The sequence below is a fragment of the Nicotiana tabacum genome, chromosome 11, assembly GCF_000715075.1.
Source record: "Nicotiana tabacum cultivar K326 chromosome 11, ASM71507v2, whole genome shotgun sequence".
NCBI classification, from domain to species: domain Eukaryota; kingdom Viridiplantae; phylum Streptophyta; class Magnoliopsida; order Solanales; family Solanaceae; genus Nicotiana; species Nicotiana tabacum.
Window position 1 is genome coordinate 149,747,160 of NC_134090.1, and position 21,799 is coordinate 149,768,958.

The following is a 21,799-nucleotide window of genomic DNA, read 5'->3' on the forward strand; positions in this document are numbered from 1 at the left end:
ACTATCGAGCGAAGTATTAATGCTCAAAATGACCAGTCGGATCGTTACAAAAAGGTTGTCTTCACATCAGTTTGATGGATTTCAAGACCATACACCGAAGGAAATGCTACTAATATTCATATTTATATAGTACTCATAGTCGACGAGTATGTGTCAAAATAGTCAAGGCCGTCTTATTGTCTATACCTTTGACAACAAGTCTTTCCTTGTACACGTAAATAGTGCCATCAACTTTTAATTTCTTCTTAAAAATCCATTTAGAACCCAACAATTTGTTCTCTAAAGTAAGATCAACTAACTCCCAAGTATGGTTATTTAATATGAATACTATCTCACTATTTATTGCCTCTTTCCGAGGAAGACATAACTTCCTTAAAAGTTTGAAGCTCATTTCCCAACAACAATATTGGATAATCGATCCAAAGAAAGTAGTTGCCCTTTGATGTTTACTACATCTTGGATTCTCCTCATTAGGTGTACTTTGTTTTGCTTTTTCTCGAGGTCATTCAGATTTTTCACTAGATGACTAATATTCTTTTTTATACGGATATATATTTTCAAAGAATTTAGTATTATCTGATTATATCATCGTGTTAATTTGAATGTGATATTCTAATTTATGAACGAGAAAACGATATGCCTTATAATTAGTTGCATATCTGTCACGATCCAAAATCTAACCTTCGTGATGGTGCCTATCGTGGAACTAGGCAAGTTACAACTCAACATTTGAACACAGTAAAATCTTTTAACAAAAAGAAGAAAGTAGTTTAATATTTAAGAAAAGCTTTTTTGAACATGGAAATAATCCAAAATACGACACAATTCATCCCAAAACCTGGGTGTTACAGAGTACATGGGTGTCTAAACCAGAAAATATTCCACTACAGTGTCTAGAGAATAAAAAAACTGAAATACTGATAGAGATAAAGAAGGAGAGGCAAGGCCTGGTAACGCCGTGTAGCTACCTCGATAGTCTCCGAACTCTGATACCTCAATCAGCATCCGTCGTGACCAGAAGTGCCTGGATCTGCAAACGAGGTGCAGGGAATAACGTGAGTACATCCAACTTAGTAAGTAACAAGTCCAACCTTTGGACTGAAAGGTAGTGACGAACTCAACCGGTACAGTTAACAATAGAAATAACAATGCAAAATGTAGGAATACTTTCTAAATAAATCGACAGCTCAAAACAGTAAAGTAGATCAGATCAGAACAATGTAAAGAATATAACTCTTCTATCTCTATATGCCAATGCACATGTTGTATGTGATGCACCATGCTGTCAGCCTCATGTGTTCACACTCTCAAATGCTCAACCACTTGGTATTGTATATGGCCCAGGAAAGATCCATCCTGAAATATATACATCATTGACCATAAGTTACCTAGTACCGAGGAAGGCCAATCTAGCCTTGTGGAGAAGATCCATCTCCAGGTATCAAGAGCTTCGGACAAGAACCATGTCCAGGGAAGATCCATCCCTCAATAGTATCAACTGCGCTCACTAGGGGTGTGTACAGACTCCGGAGGGGCTCCTACAGCCCAAACGTTATCATAACATCAGTATAATCGTTGTGGAGTGAAGCCTGATCCCATAGTTGTCCCGCATAATCAGGTTCTCGGCCTCACTCAGTCATTAATCTCTCCAGTCTCACTCACGAGCTCAAAAATATCATGAAAAATAGCCCGAAACAATAATATGATGAATCAATAAATAACAACTGAGACTGAGATATGATATGAAATGAATGTATATGACTGAGTGCGAAATATCAATAAAAAATCAGTAAAGTCACAGCAAGAAATGACCAATATGGGTCCCAACAATACTGGCATAAAGCCTAAACAATATATCTAGCATGATTGACATCTCAATTATTTTATCGCATGATTAAAACACGGATATCAACAAGATAGTATCACTATACAGTGCCATAGAACCAACCAGGTCACAATTCTCATAATGCACACTCGCACGTTCGTCACTTGGAATGTGCGTTACCTCAATACCAATCATATAACACATATTTCGGGGTTTCGAACCCTCAAAACCAAGTTTGAAAGTGTTACTTACCTCAATTCGGGCAAAATTCTACTCCAAGTAAGAATCACTTACCCCAATCAACTCCTCGAAAACCCCTTCAAGAATTGCCCAAATTTGTGGTCTCTAGCTCAAAATATGAAAAATGGGTTCAAACCTTTGTTTTTTTAATTTAACACTACTGCCCAGTTATTCCTTCTTCGCGAGCGCGACCATCCTCTCGCGTTCGATTAGACCAATCTGTCTGCCTCTCCATTTAATTCTTCGCTAATGTGACCAAAGCTTCGTGAATGCGAAGCTGTACCAACTCTACTATTCGTGAACGCACCCCTTGCCCCGCAAACGCGTAGACCAAAAGGATGGGGTCCCCAGCTGCCTCAATATCTCTTCCCGAATGCGACACCTCTCCCACGTTCTTGATGCACACACATCCATACCTTCGTGTTCGCGTCCTCTTCTTCACAAAAATGAAGAAAAAAATCATCCCAGCTCACAAACACCCTTCACAAATGCGAGGCTCCTCTCGCGAACGCGTAAGAGGAAACCACAAGAATCACACCAACAGTTATTAGCCAACAACCTAAGTCCAAAAAAGATCTGTTAACCACCTGAAACTCACCCGAGGCCCCCGAGACCTCAACCAAATATACCAACAAGTATCAAACATCATTCGAACTTAGCCGAATCCTCATTTACCTCAAATAACAACAAAAAACGAATTACACATGGATTCAAGCCTAATGAACTTTAAAATTTCTAAATTTTACAAACGATGCCGAAACCTATCAAATCACGTCCGATTGACCTCAAATTTTGCACACAAGTTGTAAATGACACCACGAACCTACTTCAACTTTTGGATATCCAATCCGACCCCGATATCAAAAATTCCACTCCCGGTTCAACTTTCCAAAATTCTAACTTTTGCTAATTCAAGCCTAATTCTAGTACGGACCTCCAAACAAAATTCGGACGCGCTCTTAAGTACAAAATTACCTAACGGAGCTAACTGAACCATCAAAATTCAAATCCGAGGTCGTTTACACATAAGTCAACATCCAGTCAACAATTCTAACTTAAGTTTTCAATTAAGAGACTACGTATCTCAATTTACTCCAAACTTACTTCGGACCCGAACCAACCCGATAAGTCATGTAACAGATGTAGAATACAAAAGGAGCAGTAAATGGAGGAACGGGGCTACAACTCTCAAAACGACTGGCCGGGTTGTTACAATATCCTATAAAAACGCAATCAACAATTTTTAGTCCTATATTTATGCTTTTGGTTTTAGGAACTTGTACTTTAGCCAAACACTCCCACACTTTTGAAATAATTCAAGTTAGGCTTCCTTCCTTTTTATTTTTTCATCTGTAATAGGTTGTGTTTTGCTATGGGGCACTCGATTGAGTATTCTGTGAGCTGCAAGGATAGCTTCCTCCCACAGGTTCTTTGGTAAATTAGAACTTATTAACAAGGCATTCATGATCTCCTTTAACATTCTATTCTTTCTTTCCGCAATTCCATTAGAATGTGGCAAGTAAGGGGCATTTGTTTGATGAATAATGCCATATTCCAAATATATTTCTTCAACAAGAGAATCATATTCGCTACCCCTATTAGTTTGCAGAGCCATTAGTAGGAACTGTTGTTTGTGTCATTACACTATAAAAATAAATAAACTATGAAGTTTTTAATCTTTAAACCGATCTAACACCACCAGAACTAATAAATAGTGAAATTTATAATCTTCAAATGGAGTAATATCTGACACAACTAGATATAATAAACAATGACATTTTTAATCTTCAAACGAAGTAGTATATGACATAATCAGATTTATTAAACACTGAAGTTTTTATCGTCAAACCAAGCAATCAATCAGAGTAGAAAATCACGTAGATTTTAATATCCAAAATGAGTAAGAAGTTACTTAGACTTTATTATCCAGAAAATGAGTAGAACATCACCAACGACATTAATCTCCAGATCAAGTAGTAAATCACGTATATTTTAATCAAGAAGTAGCTATAGTAAATCATGTAGATTTTAGTCTCCAAAATAGGGTTAGAAAATCGCGAATATTCTAATTTTTTTAAAAAATGGTTTTCTAACTAAACCATTATAACACTTGAATAGTTGATCTCATTCTTTAATCAAACCAATATAATATGCAGATCTTTACATATTATATCTATGATCGCACAAATACTTTCAAGCATTAGTGTAAGACTACTCTATGTCTTATGATCTGAAAATAATATCACATAATTTCATCCAAGCTACCAAATTGTATACTCACTAATTAATTTCACAGTAGGCAAATCGAATATATTTGGGATCATCAAATAAACATCTAACCTGACATTTATTGAAGCTTCAATTACACCAAAATCGCATGGGTAGAATTATATAAATAAATAATAAGTATACTTAAGAAATTAGAACACGATATTATTATGTCATGACCCGGAATTTTCACCTTCGGGATCGTGATGGAGCGTAATATTTCACTTTCTAGGCAAGCCAACGTTAGAGGATCTTTAAGACAATTTTAATCAATTCAACTGGGTAAAATCAATTAAACCGACATGAAATTAAAACGGGGTGTGAAATAAGATAACTACCAATAATATCTAAGTACAACCCGGGTCTGGAGTCACAAGTACACGAGCTTCGACATTCTCTACAAATATGGTTTGAAATAAATACAACTGTCTTGAAAGAAAAGAATAGTATATAGGAAATGAGGAAGGGGACTTCAAAGTCTATGGACGTCAGCAGGTCTACCTCGAGTCTCCAAATGCCAATACGAGTTGATACGCCTCACGGACAGCTGGGACCAATACCAGTATCTGCACAAAAAGTGCAGAAGTGTAGCATGAGTACAACCGACCCAATGTACTCCATAAGTGTTGAGCCTAACCTCGACGAGGCTATAACAGGACACCCATGTAAATAAACCTGTAAAGATGGAAATATACGAACAACATAACAACAAGTAAATAATTGTAACGACCCTTCCGGTCGTTTCATGTGTTACCACTCCATTTTCCCTATTTCTGCTTCTTATTGTCTTGTTCAGCGGTATTATATGTTATCGGGTTGGTTGGCTCGGGTTCGGAAAGGTTTTGGTAAGGTTTGAGGCACTTAGTCTCTTTTGAGTAAGCTTAAGTTGGAACATCAACCGGATGTTGACTTATGTGAAAAAGGGCTCGAATATGAATTCTGATGGTTCGGATAGCTTCGGCAGATGATTTGGGACTTAGCAGTGTGATCACAACATGTTTTGAGGTCCGTAGTAGGTTTATGCTTGAATTGGCAAAATTGGAATTTTGTCGTTTTCCGGTTGATAGTTGAGATTTTGATATAGGGGTCGGAATGGAATTCCTGGAGTTGTAGTAGGTCTGTTGTGCCATTTGGGATGTGTGTGCAAAATTTTAGGTCATTTGGACGTGGTTTGATAGACTTTTTGATCAAAAGCAGAATTCAGAAGATTTTTGGAACCTTAGGCTTTGAATCCGATGTGTTTTGGTTGATTCGATATTGTTTGAGGTGCTTTGAAGATTGGTATAAGTTTGGATAGTGGTATATGACTTGTTTGTGCTTTTGGTTGAGGTCCTGGGGACCTCGGGGTGATTTCGGATGGTTGACGGAAAGTAAGGAATTGGGAATTTGCAGTTGAAGCTGAGTCTATTGTCATAACCGCACGTGCGGCTAGGGGACCGCATGTGCGGGCTCACAGAAGTGCCCAGTGGGTCGCAGATGCGGAAATAGCCATGGGAGCTGGAACCATAGAAGTAGATATTTGAGCGCACCTGCGGTGTCGTAGGTACAGGTGTTCGTTCGCAGGTGCGGAGTTGAGGTTTTAAGTGAAAACCTCAGATGCGGTGCGTTTGACCACAGAAGCGGTAGCGCAGAAGAGGAATTTGGCCGCAGGTACGAAAACTCTTGGACATAAAGTATATAAACCCCCCTTCGCAATTTTCAGCCTTTCTTTACCATTTTTAAATCGATTTTGGAGCTTTTGGGGGGATTTTGGAGAAGGAATCAGAGGGAACTTCATTGAGGTAAGATTTTTTATCATAAAACTCGTTCCTATGTTGTTATTTCATTGATTAGGCTTGAAATTTATGGGAATTTGTGGGTAGATATTAAAGAAACGAGGGCTTGAGATTGGAGACCTTTGAGTAAGGGTTTGAGGGGTCATTTGTGGTCGGATTTTGGTACTTTTGATATGGATGAACTCATGGAAGGATAAGAAGTTTATTGATGTAATTTTTATCGGATTCCGAGACATGGGCTCGGGGGTTAGGTTTTGGTTAATTTCGGGATTGGTGTTGTAATTTGATTTCCTTCGAGTGGGCTTTGTTCCCTTAGCATATTTTGATGGTTATGTTCTGATTTTGGTTAGATTTGGAGCATCCGGAGGCCGATTCGAGAGGCAAGGGCATCGCAGGCTAGAGTTTGGACCGGATAGAGGTAAGTAATGATTGTAAATGTTGTCCTGAGGGTATGAAACCCCGGATTTCACATCATTGTGCTATTTTGAGGCGATGCACAAGCTAGATGATGAGCGTGGGGTCGTGCACCATTGGGAGTTGTGACTTAGTCCGTCCCGCATGACTGTTTAACTGCGTATTTGATTGAAAACTATTTGCTATCGTCATGTTTTGGGTTGAATGCCATATTTGGGCTTTGTGCCAACTGTTTTGGACCCTTAGGGGGTTTTTACTACTATTCCTCACTATTTTGACTTTACATTTGTACTCAGTCATGCTATATTCTACTATTTTCATAACTCAGCCATGTTTACTCTGTTTTGACATCTTAAATGATATTTTGAGCTGAGCATCATATTTTACTATGCCCGAGTGGCTTTTAGAGATTTCTGACTGAGTAGGGCCGAGGGCCTGTGTTGTGAGGTTATTATGGGATCGGGCTACGCTCTGCAGTAGTATTGTGCTGATTCATGATTATGAGGCCGAGGACCTAAGTTGTACGCCGCAAGGTGGCTTGATATGAGGCCGAGTGCCTGTTTGATTATGCCACGAGATGTCTTGATTTTGTTTTTAGGCCGTAAGGGGCCCCTCCCAGAGTCTGTACACCCTCAGTGAGCGTGGTTACCCAGTGTGAGGTGTGATATAGCCTGAGGGGCTGATGTTGTTCCATGTTATTGGCCGAGGGGCTGATTTTATGTGTTTATCTTTTCTCACTACTTTTCATTCACTCGTTTCAACTGCTAAAATATGTTTAAAAGAGGTTTTTACTGAACTAAGGTGCTTTCTACGAGCTTTTACTATTTTATTGCATTACTCTTATTTTATACTGCCTCTTTGTAGTATTTTGCTGTGTTTTACGTGTTTTCCTATCGCTTAGATGCCTTTACTTTTATTACTTACTGAGTTGGCATACTCACATTACTCCCTGCATACTGTGTGCAGATTTAGAAGTCTCGGGTCACGCTAGAGAGGGTTGATTGCTTCCAGCAGGCTATTTGGAGTTCACTAGGTAGCTGCTCAGCGTTCGCATTTTCTCCCTCCTATCTTTACTTTCCTTTGTATTAGCTCTATAATAAACTGTGTAGTCCTTTTCATACTCTTAGACGGATGTTTAGATGCTCATGACTGGTGACACCCCAATGTTGGGCTGTGTTTGTTTCTGCATTTATTCTATTTCACTCTATTTTGGGATTAATCACTTATTAATGAATTAATTATGAATTATTATAACTGTTAATTGGTTTCGGGGTTTGTGTCGGCTGGCCTTGTTTCACGAGAGGTGCCATCATGACCGGGTCCGGTTTGGGGTCGTGACAATAATTAATAAGTACTATTGTGAGGGGAGATGCGAAAGAGGTACAAGATATGGTAAATACAGCAGGGAGTGATAATAAGGAACAGTCAATAAACCTTCAACCAACAAAATGAGCAAACATAATGAATAAAACTACACGACATCACCCTTTGTGATTTACTCTCGGCCTCACCATGAAACAGAATATAATGGCACGGAATCACTCTTCATGATTTTACTCTCGATCTCTCTATAAAATGATAAATACGGCACAATATCACCCTTCGTGCTTTTACTCTCAATTTCATCAGGAAACAATAGATACAATATGGCATCACCCTTCGTGCTTTAACTCTCAAATATGGCACGACTTCACCCTTCATTCTTTAACACTCAAATACGAAACGACATCACCCTTCGTGCTTTAACACTCTCTCTTACAATGTAACAAAGAAAGTATAACAATAGGGAGATAGAATAAGAAAGAACAGACCTTACGTCAACAATGGTTCCACTATACCAATCTCAACTTTGTAAACAATACTGAATTATCACAGATAGCCTATAAATGCAGAAAGAATGTTCAATTTAGTAATTAACTAGTCTAAGCATGGATTTCATGATCAAAGAAAGAAATAAATTACTAGAAACAAGTCCCACATGCATGCTTTAATGCAACAATAATGCATCAGTACTCGTCACCTCACATATACGTTGTACCCAACATTTAAACAAGTAGCCCATAAGCAAAAAGTCCTAATCCCTCAAGTCAAGGTTAACCACGACACTTACCTCGCTCCAAAGATGAACACCAAGCTCAACACGGCTTTGCCTTTCAAACAAGCCTCCGCACCAACCAAATCTAGCAAATTATCGACCAAACAATTCAAAATATGCCTTAGGAACTACCTACAAATGAAAAAGGTTCAATATAGGTCATTACTGAAAAAGTCAACAAATGTCAACTCCCGGGTGTCCAAATGCAAAATTTGGACCAAAACTCAATTACCCATTCACCCCCGAGGCTGGTTATGTAATTTGTTTTGAACATCCGCCCTCAATTTGAGGTCCAAATTTCAGTTTTACAAAAATTCCTAATTCTACCCAAAACCTAATTTCCACCATGTAGATACTAGATTTTAGGTTGAAATCTTATGAAATATAATGGAAAATTGAAAGAAAGTAGGCTAGGATGACTTATCAATGAATTGGGGAAGAAGAGCTCTTGGGAAAATCGCCTATAGGGTTTCTAAGTTTTAAAATTCGTAAGAATGAGAGAAATCCCGTCTAACTTAGCTTAAGTCGAGGCGCAAATGTCGCAATTGCAACCTGGGGTTCGCAATTGCGAACCCCGCAAATGCGAAAAAATCTTCGCAAATGCGAAGTTCTCACACCTCCGCTGCCATCCCAATTGCAATGTTTGTTCGCATTTGCGATCATTTTGATCACAAATGCGAACACTGCTTTCCCCAACCCACTTTGCAATTGCGAAGAAATTGGTCGCAATTGCGAACCATTAATGTCCAACTACTTTTTGGCAAATGCAAGGAAGTAGCTCGCAAATACGAATCTAATAGGGAGTCTTCCCCGTCGCAAATGCGAAGCCAGACCTAGCAATTGCGAGATCTGAGGCCTGCACCAAAAACAGATTTGCACGAGCTATTTTCTAAGTCCAAATTCACTTTGTAGCCTATCTGAAACTCACACGGGCCCTCGGGGCTCCAAACCAAATATGCACACAAGTTTAAACATATCATACGATCTTGCTCGCGCAATAAGATTGCCAAAATAACACCTAGAACTATGAATCGGACACCAAATCAAATGGAATTTTCAATGAAACTTTAAAATTACAATTTCAACAACCGGATGTCTGAATAACGTCAAACCAACTTCGATTCTCACCAATTTGGCAGACAAGTCATAAATATAGTAATGGACCTATACCGAGTTCCGGAACCAAGATACGGACTCGGTATCAACAAAGTCAAACATTGTTCAAATCTTTGATTTCTTTAAACCTTTAACCTTTGAAAATTAAACAAAAAGTTATAACTCGAGCTAGGGACCTCCGAATTCGATTTCAGGCATACGCCCAAGTTCTAAATCACGATACGGATCCACCGAGATCGTCAAAATACGTATCCAGGTCTGTATGCTCGAAACGTTGACCGGAGTCAATTCAAATGGATTTTTAAGGCAAAATTTCATATTTTATCGATTTTTTAAAACATAAAAGCCATTTGGAAAAATACCCGGACTGTGCACACAAATCGAGAAAGTTTTAAATAAGCTATTAGAGGCTTCTGAACATAGAATTAAGGTTTAAAACTCCAGATGACCTATCAGGTCATCACATTCTCCACCTATAAAACAACTATTCATCCTCAAACGGACATAGAAAAGTACATAGACTGGTGAAAAGGTGTGGATATCTACTTCACATGTCCGACTCAAACTCCCAAGTAGTTGCCTCAATGGGCTGACCTCTACGTTGCACTTGAACTGCAGGATAACTCTTAGGCCTTAACTATCAACCTACCGGGCTAAAATTGCCACTGCTCATTCTCAAAAGTCAAATCCTTGTCCAATTGGACTGAGCTGAAATCTAACACATGAGACGGATCACCATGATACATATGGAGCATGGACACATTGAACACCAGATGGACTGCTGATAAACTAGGTGGAAATGCGAGTGTCACGACCCAAGTTCGCCCTCCGTGAACTGCCGTGACTGCACCTAGTCTCTACGACTAGGTAAGCTTAACAAATTGCGGAAAACAGAAAATAACAGAATAAGGCTAGCCAAAACTGTAGAAAAATATCATAATGAAACATTTAAGATGCCGCTCAGAATATACAATACAACTCTCAAACTGGAACTACATTTTCCAAAACCCAGAATCTCATGAAATCACAAGCTTTTGAATGTCTACAAGTATCTAACTCCAGAATGTCTAACAAAAGGAAATACAGAAGGGCTAATACTTAAAAAGAGAATAGAAAGGGAATCCTTGGTCTGCGAACGCGACAGATATACCTCAAAGTCTTAGGGAAAACTCGCCTCGGCTCAAGGGGTGGTAGGACTTGAGTCGACGTACCTGGATCTGCACATGAAAAAAAACATGCGCATAAAGGGCATAAGAACACCACATAGGTACTCAGTAAGTGCCAAGTCTAACCTCGGTCGGGTACTGACGAGGAAAGTCAGGGCCCTACTGAGGTTAAATGAAATACAAGGTATAACAATATAGAATAAGACAGTATAATTAAGTGCAACAGTAAAAGTAACACAGGATAGAAAGAACAACAACAACTACAACAGAGACAATATAATCATGGAAAGGAATACAGCTCGACACAGAGATAACAATCGGGGATCTCCTAGGATATCGTCCTGTAGTCCCAAATATAAATATCCAGTAGATCTCCCGAAATACCGTCCCATAGTTCAACTCATAATGTTCGGGGTTCTCCCAGAATACCAATCCGTAGTCCCAAATGTAAATACTCAGTACTGGGGGAATCTACCGGGTGTTGTCCCGTAGTTTCAATATAAAAGTGCAGAGGATCTCCCGGAATGCCATCCCGTAGTCCCAAAGTAGACACACAGCAATCACACGAAGAATAGACAATTCAATTCAAATTCCATACCAAGGTAAAATAAGTATTTCTAGCCTAGCATGTTGCACATAATCCAAATAAGGCAGTTTGAGAAATTAAAGCAATTAAGTCAATTAGACATGCTTTCCTAAACTAACAACATGCTTAGATCACAAGTAGTATAAACAGGAAAGAAACATGATTATAGTTATTTAATAAAAACCGAATTTTCAACAATTAGCACAAGTACGCACTCGTCACCTCACCTACAAGGCATTTTAAATATCAATAATACCAAATCCTAAGGGGAGTTTACCCCACACAAGGTTAGGCAAGCCTTTTACCTCGAACCGGCTCAAAATCAATCTGAAACGACGTTCTTGCCACGAGTACTCGACTCCAAATGGCTCAAATCTATTCAATCCAATTGCATAATGTAAATATAACTTCAAGTAATATATTCCACAAATAAATTCTAAGCTAATATGCGATATTACGTAAAATGACAAAAATACCCAACGGGCCCAAGTCTCGAAATCGGGTAAAAGTTACGGATTACGAACCCTCATTCACTCACGAGTCTAACCATACCAAAATTATCCAAATCCAATATCAAATCCCCAATCAAAACTTGAAAATTAGGTCTAAGAACTTTTCCAAATATTTCCCCAATTTCTCACCCCAAATCCGAAATTAGATGATGAATTCACGTTTAGATTAATGGGTTTTAAGCAAAAATGATTTTGGAATCATTACCCAATCGATATCTCTGAAAATACCTCAAAATCCCGCTCAAATCCGAGCTCCCAAGCTCTAGTTTTGATAAAAATGGCTAAACCCTCGACTTTGAAATTTTATATTCTGCCCAGGCAATTCCTCAATCGCGATCGCGAAAGCACCCACACGATCGCGAAGAGAAACATCACTGACCCCTAAATTAAATCTACACGATAGCGTTTGGCCTCACGCGATCGTGAAGAGCAAACTTCCAAATCCTCAGCTGTCTCACTTCTTCCTCTTCGCGAAAGCGGCGTAGCCCACGCGTTCACGATTCAACTCCTGCTATTACTACGCGTTCGCATTCCCCATCCCGCGATCGCGTAGAACAAAATACCTTCTACCTTATCTAAGCCTTTGCGATTGTGAGCCTCCTCACGCGATTGCGATGAAGAAAAGTTTGCAACAAATACCAGCAAAAATCTGATCCTTCTCCAAGTCCAAAAATGGTTCGTTGAGCATCCGAAACACACCCGAGGCCCCCGAGACCTCAACTACACATGCCAACAAATCCTAGAATATCATTCAAACTTGTTCCAACCTTCGTATTGCTCAAAACAACTACTTAACATCGGATTCAAGCCTAAGAACTCCAAAAACTCTCAAATTCTGCTCAGTCTCCCAAGTCGCCTCCTCGACCGGTTGACCCCGCCACTGAACCTTCACTGTTGCAATGTACTTTGACCTCAACCTTTGAACCTTCCTGTCCAATATTGTCATTGGCTCCTCAACATAATATAGATCCTTGTCCAACTGAACTGAACTGAAATCCAACACGTGTGACGGATCACCGTGATACCTCGGAGCATCGAAACATGAAATACCGGGTGAACTCCTGCTACGCTGGGAGGAAAGGCAAGCTCATAAGAAACCTCCCCAACACACCGCAATATCTCAAAAGGACCAATAAATCTCGGACTCAACTTCCCTTTCTTCCCAAATCTCATAAAGCCCTTCATAAGTGAAACTTGAAGCAAACCCGCTCTCCAACCATATAGGAAACATCACGAACCATCCGGTATGCGTAACTCTTCTGTCCGGACTGGGCTATATGGAGTCTATCCTGAATCACCTTAACCTTCTCTAAAGCATCCTAAACCATGTCTGTGCCCCAAAATCTAGCCTCGTTTGGCTCAAACCAACCCACCGGGGATCTATACCGCCTACCATATAAAACCTTGTATGGTGCCATTTGAATGCTGGACTGATAGATGTTGTTGTAGACAAACTCCGCCAATGGCAAGAATGATCCCAAGACCCTCCAAACTCAATCACACATGCACGGAGCATATCCTCAAGAATCTGAATAGTGCGCTAAGATTGTTCGTCCATCTGAGGGTGAAATGTTGTACTGAACTCCACCAGAGTACCCAACTCATGTTGTACGGCCCTCCAGAACCGTGATGTGAACTGAGTACCTCTATCTGAAATGATGCAAACTGGAATACCATGCATACGAACAATCTTCTGAATATAAATCTCAGCCAGACACTCCGAAGAATAGGTAGTACACACAGGAATAAAGTGTGCAGACTTGGTCAGCCGATCGACAATCACCCAAATGTCATCGAACTTCCTCAAAGTCCGTGGGAGTAAAACTACGAAGTCCATGGTGATCCGCTCCCACTTCCACTCCAGAATCTCTATCTACTGAAGCAACCCACCCGGTCTCTGGTGCTCATACTTCACCTGCTGACAATTGAGGCACCGAGCTACAAACCCAACTATATATTTCTTCATCTGCCTCCACCAATAGTGCTACCTCAAATCCTGGTACATCTTCGCGGCACCCAAATGAATGGAATACCGTGAACTATGGGACTCCTCTAGAATCAACTCTCGAAGCCCATCTATATTGGGTACACAAAGTCGACCATGCATCCTCAATACCCCATCATCACAAATAGTCACATCTCTTGCATCACCGTATTGAACCTTGTCCTTGAGGAAAATCAAATGAGGGTTATCAAACTGCTGCTCCCGGATACGATCAAACAAGGAAGACCGAGAAACCACGCAAGCTAGAACCCGACTAGACTCTGAAAGATCTAATCTCACAAACTGGCTGGCTAAGGCTAGAACATCTATAGCCATGGGCCTCTCCGCTACTGGTAGATAAGCTAAACTCCCCAAACTCTATACCCAGCGACTCAAAGCATCGGCCACCACATTGCCCTTGCTCGGGTTATACAAGATAGTGATATCATAGTCCTTCAGCAGATCTAACCACCTCCTCTAATGCAAATTAATATCCTTCTACTTGAACAGATGCTGCAAACTTCGGTGATCAGTATAAATCTCACAAGGCACACCATATAAATAATGAAGCCAGATCTTCAAGGCGTGAACAATAGCAGCTAACTCGAGATCATGGACAGGATAACTCTTCTCATGTACCTTCAACTGTCTGGACGTGTAGGCAATCACCCTACCGTCCTGCATTAATACCACTCCAAGGCCAATCCTCGAGGCATCACAATAGACAGTATAAGACCTCGAACCTGTAGGCAATATCAAAATTGAGGCTATAGTCAAAGCTGTCTTGAGCTTTTGAAAGCTCACCTCACACTCTTCAGTCCACTGGAATGGAGAACCCTTCCAGGGCACCCTGGTCATAGGGGATGCAATCAATGAAAACCAATCAACAAACGATGATAGTAACCCGTCAAGCCAAGAAAAATACGGATCTCTGTAGCTGAGGATGGTCTGGGCCAACTCTGTACCGCTTCCACTTTCTTCGGATCCACTTGAATACCCTCACTCGATACCACGTGGTCTGAGAATGCCACGAAATCTAACCAAAACTCACATTTCGAGAACTTTGCATATAACTTCTTTTCTCTCAAGGTCTGAAGCACTATCCTCAGGTGCTGGTCATGATCTTCCCGACTCCGGGAATACACCAGAATATCATCAATAAAGACAATGACGAATGAGTCAAGATATCGCCGGCACACACTGTGCATCAAATGCATAAAGGCTGCTGGGGCATTGGTCAGCCCAAATGACATAACAAGGAACTCGTAATGACCATACCGAGTCCTGAAAGCAGTCTTCGGGATATCTGGCTCCCGAATCTTCAACTGATGTTAACCTGAATGCAAGTCAATCTTAGAAAACACTCGTGCACCCTGAATTTGATCAAACAAATCATCAATACGAGGCAAAGGACAACGGTTCTTCACTGCAACTTTGTTTAACTGGCAATAGTCAATGCACATATGCATAGAACGATCCTTTTTCTTCACAAACAAGACAAGAGCACCCCAAGGTGATACACTAGGCCAAATGAAACCCTTATCAAACAATTCATGTAACTGATCCTTTTACTCAAGAGGGGCCATATGATACGGAGGAATAGAAATGGGCCGAGCGCCCAGCGACAGATTAATGCCAAAATCAATATCTCTATCGGGCGGCATGCTTGGAAGATCAGCTGGAAACACATCAGGAAAATCCTGCACTACTGGGACTGAATCAACTGTAGGGGTATCAATACTGACATCTCTTAGTATGGATATCATGATCAAAGAAAAAAATAAATGACAAGAAACAAGTCTCACCCGCATGCTTCAACCCAACAACAAAACATAAGTACTCGTCACCTCACATATACGTTGTATCCAATATTTAAATAAGTAGCCCATAATCAAACAAGTCCTAATCCCTCAAGTCAAGGTTAATCACGACACTTACCTCACTCGAACGATCAATTCAAAGCTCAACCACGTCTTTGCCTTTCAAACAAGCTTCCGAACCAACCAAATCTAGCAAATTATCAACCAAACGATTCAAAATAAGCCTTATGAACTACCAACGAATGACAAAGGTTCAATTTAGGCCATTATTGAAAAAGTCAACAAATGTCAACTCCCGGATGTCCAAACCCGAAAGTCACACCAAAACCTGATTATTCATTCACCCCGAGCCTGATTACCCAAACCCCCAAATTTCACCATGAAGATACTAGATTTTAGGTTGAAATCTTATGAAATGGAATGAAAAATTGAAAGAAAGTAGGTTAGAATCACTCACCAATGAATTGTGAAGAAGAGCTCTTGAAAAAATTGCCAGTAGGGTTTCAAAGTTTTAAAACTTAAAAGAATGAGAGAAATCACGTCTAACTTAGCTTAAGTCCAGGTGCAGATGTCGCAATTGCGAATCATTGATGCCCAACTACTTTTTCGCAAATGCGAGGAAGTAGCTCGCAAATGCATGTCTGACAAGGAGTCTTCCCCATCGCAAATGCGAAACCAGACCTAGCAATTGCGAAGTCTAAGGCCTGCACCAGAAACAGACTTGCACCAGCTATTTTTTAAGTCCAAATTCACTTTGTAGCCTATCCGAAACTCACTCGAGTCCTCGGGGCTCCAAACCAAATATGCACAAAAGTTTAAACATATCATATGATCTTGCTCGCGCAATCAGATTGCCAAAATAGCACCTAGAATTATGAATGGGACACCAAATCAAGTGGAATTTTCAATGAAACTTTAAAATTTCTATTTCAACAACCGGACGTCCGAATAACGTCAAACCAACTTTGATTCTCACCAAATTTTGCAGACAAGTCATAAATATAGTAATGAACATATACCGAGTTTCGGAACCAAGATACGGACTCGGTATCAACAAAGTCAAACATTGTTCAAATCTTTGATTTCTTTAAACCTTTAAACTTTGAAAATTAAACAAAAAGTTATAACTCGAGGTAGGGACCTCCGAATTCAATTTCGGGCATACGTCCAAGTTCTAAATCACGATACGGATCCACCGAGACCGTCAAAATACGTATCCGAATCTGTTTGCTTGAAACGTTGATCGGAGTCAATTCAAATGAATTTTTAAGACAAAAATTCATATTTTATCACTTTTTAACATAAAAGTCTTCCGAAAAAATACCCGCACTGCGCACGCAAATTGCGGGAGACTTAAAGAAGCTATTGGAGACTTTGAAACACAAAATTAAGGTTTAAAACTCTAGATGACCAATCGGGTTATCACATATTACTTTCTTCTTGGTGAGGGCTCGGACATCCACAGAATTGCTGAATTCCAAGAAAATTAGCAGTTCCTTCCAGTTTCTCGAGTACCTCCACATCTCTGGCTTACTCACCGTTGCAGGCCATTTAAATAGTTTGAAGTTTCTGCCTTAGAGACTCTTAAATTTGTGCATGGGGCAGTCTCTTTGCAATCATGTGGAACAGAGTCAAAATATTCACTAAATTCATTCGGTTGTGAACCGATGGAAGACATAACACTCGTCCAGCATTTAGGATATGAATTTTTTTATATGTCATTAGTTCAAGATTCTTATTTTTTTCCATCTTAATTGGTCAAGTGCCAACAAGTCATCCTTGGTTTTACGCGAAAAGACCAAGGTTTTATTTTTTAAAAGCCTTCCACTCCAAACAATGAAGAAGCGATGAATATTTTCAGCTTGATCTGACAATTAAGGCTACACCAATTGGCCGTAAATATATTACTGCCAATTAAAAAACCCAATCACTGTCCTCAACGGTCTTATACTCACAGACACACGAGCATAGTCAGTGGGGTGAAGAAGCCACCATTGGCTTCACAAATCTCGTATTTTCTTCGTAACACCAATATCTATGCAGATTTTCTTTCTTGAAACATCACTTGATCTTATCTCTTTTTTTTTTGGTTTGGAACCAAAGCAAAAACAAAACAAAAAAAGACAGAAATGCAGATGATGAACTAAATTATGTGTTTCGAAGCCTTATATATCTTAATTTAGTCTTTCTCGATTTATGTGCGCGGATGAGGTATTTTTCCGGAAGACTTATATGCTAAAAACTGATAAAAACAAGAATTTTTGCCATCTTGAAAATTTTAAGAATTTTAAGATAAAAACAAAATTTTATGATTTTAAGAATTTGGTTAATATTTGGTTTCGTTGTTATCGGGTCCGTATTTTGGTTTCGGAGCCCGATATAAGTCCATTATAATATTTATGACTTGTCTGTGAAATTTGGTGAAAAACGGAGTTGGTTTGACGTGATTCAGACGTCCGGTTGTAAAAATAGAAGTTATAATATAGGCCTTGCTCGTCGCTGACGCGACAGTGTTCACGCGAACGCGATGAACACTGTCGCCCAACTATTAAATAGTCCCAGTACGGGATTATGGCCATTCTTTCAAATTTTCTAAAGCGAGAAAGCCTATAGACAATTCTCCCAAGATATTATTTTTCCCCAAATTATTGGTAAGTGATTCTAACCTACTTTCTTTCAATTACCTATTACATTTGATGAATTTTAAACCTAAAATCTAGAGTTTTCATGGTAGAATCGGGGTTTTTAGGGTAGAAACTTGGGATTTGGAAAATTGGAGATTTAGACCTCAAATTGAGGTCGGATTCCAAAATCAATTATATATTTGGGATCGGGGGGTGAATGGGTAAATAAATTTTGGTACGAACCTCGGGTTTTGACCAAGCAGGCTGAGGGTTGGTTTTTGACTTTTTGGGAAAAGTTTGGGAAATTCAAATTTATGCATTGTAGTTGATTCCTTTAACAGTATTTGATGTTATTGAGTTAATTGTGGCTAGCTACGAGTGGTTCGGAAGCAAATTCTAGGGGAAAAGCCTCGGTAGAGCTTTGAATTGACCGCGGAGCGAGGTAAGTGTCGTGGTTAACCTTGGTTTGAGAGATTAGGTCTTATTTGCCTATTTGCTACGTGTTTGAATGTTGAGTACAACGTATAGGTGAAGTGACGGGTATCGATGCATTGTTGTTGAGTTATAGCATGCGAGTGAGTTTTATTCATGTAATTGTAGCTTTCCATGATCATATTACGCATGCTTAGACTAGTTAATCATTATGTTGATCGTTCTCTCATATTTACGGATTTTGGTATTGATTGAGTATTGATTTAAAGTTGAGGTTGGTATTGTGGAACCAAATGTTGAAGTAAGACTTGTTCTTGATTATCTCCCTGTTATTATTGTTCATTGTTTTGGTGAGGGAGAGTGTTAATGCATGAAGGGTGATGTCGTGCCATATTGTGAGTGTTAATGCATGAAGGGTGATGTCGTGCCATGTTGTGAGAGAGTTAATGCACGAAGTGTGATGCCGTGCTGTTTCTATTAGATTCATATGATGAGGTTGAGAGTAAGAGCACGAAGGGTGATGCCGTGCAATTTTCTTCATTGTGCTTAATTGTTCCTATTTGTTTTACTGGTTCTTTCATTCAAACAATTGTATTTCTTTCAGACTATTACTTGTAGTAAATCCTAGAATGTTCGTGAACTTGTGACACCAGATCCGGGTAGTAGTAAATTATGAAGTTATTAAATTATTCCACACTCGTTGTATTTCACTTTAGTTGTTTACTGTTAATTGTTGAATTGAATGAGGTTTGGCTTAATAATATTCTAACGTTGGCTTGTTTGGAAAGTGGAAATGTTAGGCGCTTTGCGGTCTCGACGGTGAGAATTCCTGGTCATGACAATTGGAGTTAACACCAAGCTGATCTGTTGACATTTAATGTGTCAAAAAAATTGATAATTAAGGTTTTGGATCTTTTCTTGGTTTTATTCACCGTTAAATCAAGTTAGTGAAACATAATTGGTGCTCAAGTACTATACGTATAACGAGATTATATTTAAACTAATGCCATCTCATATATAAAAGAGCAAGAATAATCTTATTATTGCTTAATCATTAACAAATGATAGCTACTTCAAATTTATCAATCGAACAAATATGAAAACAAAAAATAGTTACAGTATACTGAACATATCAAAGCTTCTCTAGAATTGAATATTTTCAACCATCTTTCATTAAGAAATTATTTCTGATTTTTCTTTTATTAGCATAATTGTTTTTCTCAAAATTCAAATGGTATTAGCTTGTTCGATACAAGAAGCAGATCTATTATGATTAATCTCAAATATCACTCCAACCAACACGAAGACAAAGATAGCTATAGATAGCATATAAATGATCGAATACAAATTAGTTTTCAAGGAATAGATAAATACTATCAAACACCCTTCACTATATCAGATAGTATTTTCCTTTCTACCTTTTTCTTAGCATAAAGCTTTATTTCAAAATCAAATAGACATCCACCAAATCGGTACACGAAAGAAATTAATTTTATATGTTTATTCAGATCAAATATAATTTTTCCCTTCACTACCATAAAACCCTAGATGGTGGTATCATCAAGGTCACCTTCAAAGGCCCAAGAAGTTTCCCTTTTAAACTCTGTCACTTCTTCTGGGGTAAAATCACTTTCAATTTTAAAAATCTTCTGAACGGCTTCAACGCTCTTGTCCTTTATTCTGTCAGCCACAGCCTGGCAACAGAATTCCAACAAACCATTAATTTTCAGATAACTTACTGCCACAGTTATGTCAAGCAGCTCTTCCAACGCAACATTCACAAACTCTTTCTCGAAATTCTTGAAGTCTTCTTTGTTCGAGGCAGTGAGCTCCGCGTGCTTCTTGAGGTATTCAATAATTTTTACCAGTGTCTTGCTTTTGATACTAGGCAATGGGATGCTGGAAATGCATTCCTCTTTCACAATGGTCTTGATAAGGTCAGACTGTAAGACCAAAGATTCCTCAAGGTAAAATGCTTCGTTATCGCCGCTCTTCAGTGTCAACATCTTCTTCTCTCCCGTTGTTGACGATGATGATGATGCCATGATAAGAACTTGTCAACCTTTTATTTTTTTCTTCTTGGATGAAACATTTGGGGAACTAGATGATGTACAAATAATGGTACAAGAGATTTTCTTAGTCGGATCATACTTAAAGGATATGGAAAGTATTCTTTCTGGTATAAATTTCTTACTAGAATTATCTTTACATGAAATCTACTTATGGATCACAATATAAGTAGGTGATTGAATACTATAAGCCAATCTCATTCATTAAATTCATTTCGTGAGTTTTGTTCTCTAAAAGATTTAAACTTACTAAATTCATTAATAATCAGTTCTTTGGATTCAAATCCTATATAGGGTCAATCAACAACATATCGACTTTGATATTTGAAGCTAAAGATAGAAATGTACTCCTAGACAGTGGGAAATTTTTTACATGTTTATATATTACTATATACTTATAAACTAGGATGACATTTTGCTCAACCTACCGCTCTTACGATTTCAAAGAAATTCATGAGAAAAGAAATTTTGAAAATTCTTTCATTTTTTAATAACTAACTAAATGGTAGCTAATAATAATACAGAAAGTTTCCTTAATCGGATTAAACACCAAATGATATTATGGAAGGAAATCTCTTTGGTATAAATTTTTCCTAAAGATATCTTTGCTAATTATAAATTTGCATGCATCACAATATAATTTGGTCATCAAAAGATGAATAGTATAAAAATCTCATTTTTTATATATATTGAAACACGATAGTGAGTTTTATGAATCTCTTCATATTATTTGTTACAATATTACAATTAAAGTGGTTCACTGGATGAAAATTCTGCGTTCTTATAGCATAGATGACATGTGGTCCACATTTCAAAACAAAGGCTATAAAGAATAGAAGTGCGCTTTATTTAAAATCAATATTTTATTGATAT

General features: G+C 38.7%; 1 protein-coding gene across 1 annotated transcript; it reads right to left on the bottom strand.

Moving 5' to 3' along the window:
• Positions 1-20,401: 20,401 nt before the first annotated feature.
• On the bottom strand, positions 20,402-20,902 carry LOC107777586 (SKP1-like protein 1). The gene has a single exon (XM_016597635.2). It carries the CDS (start codon positions 20,900-20,902, stop codon positions 20,402-20,404), a length of 501 nt encoding a protein of 166 aa, XP_016453121.2.
• Positions 20,903-21,799: the final 897 nt, after the last annotated feature.

Coding starts and splice junctions, on each gene's coding strand:
- LOC107777586 (XM_016597635.2), bottom strand. CDS start 20,902: ATGGCATCATCATCATCGTCAACAACGGGAGAGAAGAAGATGTTGACA.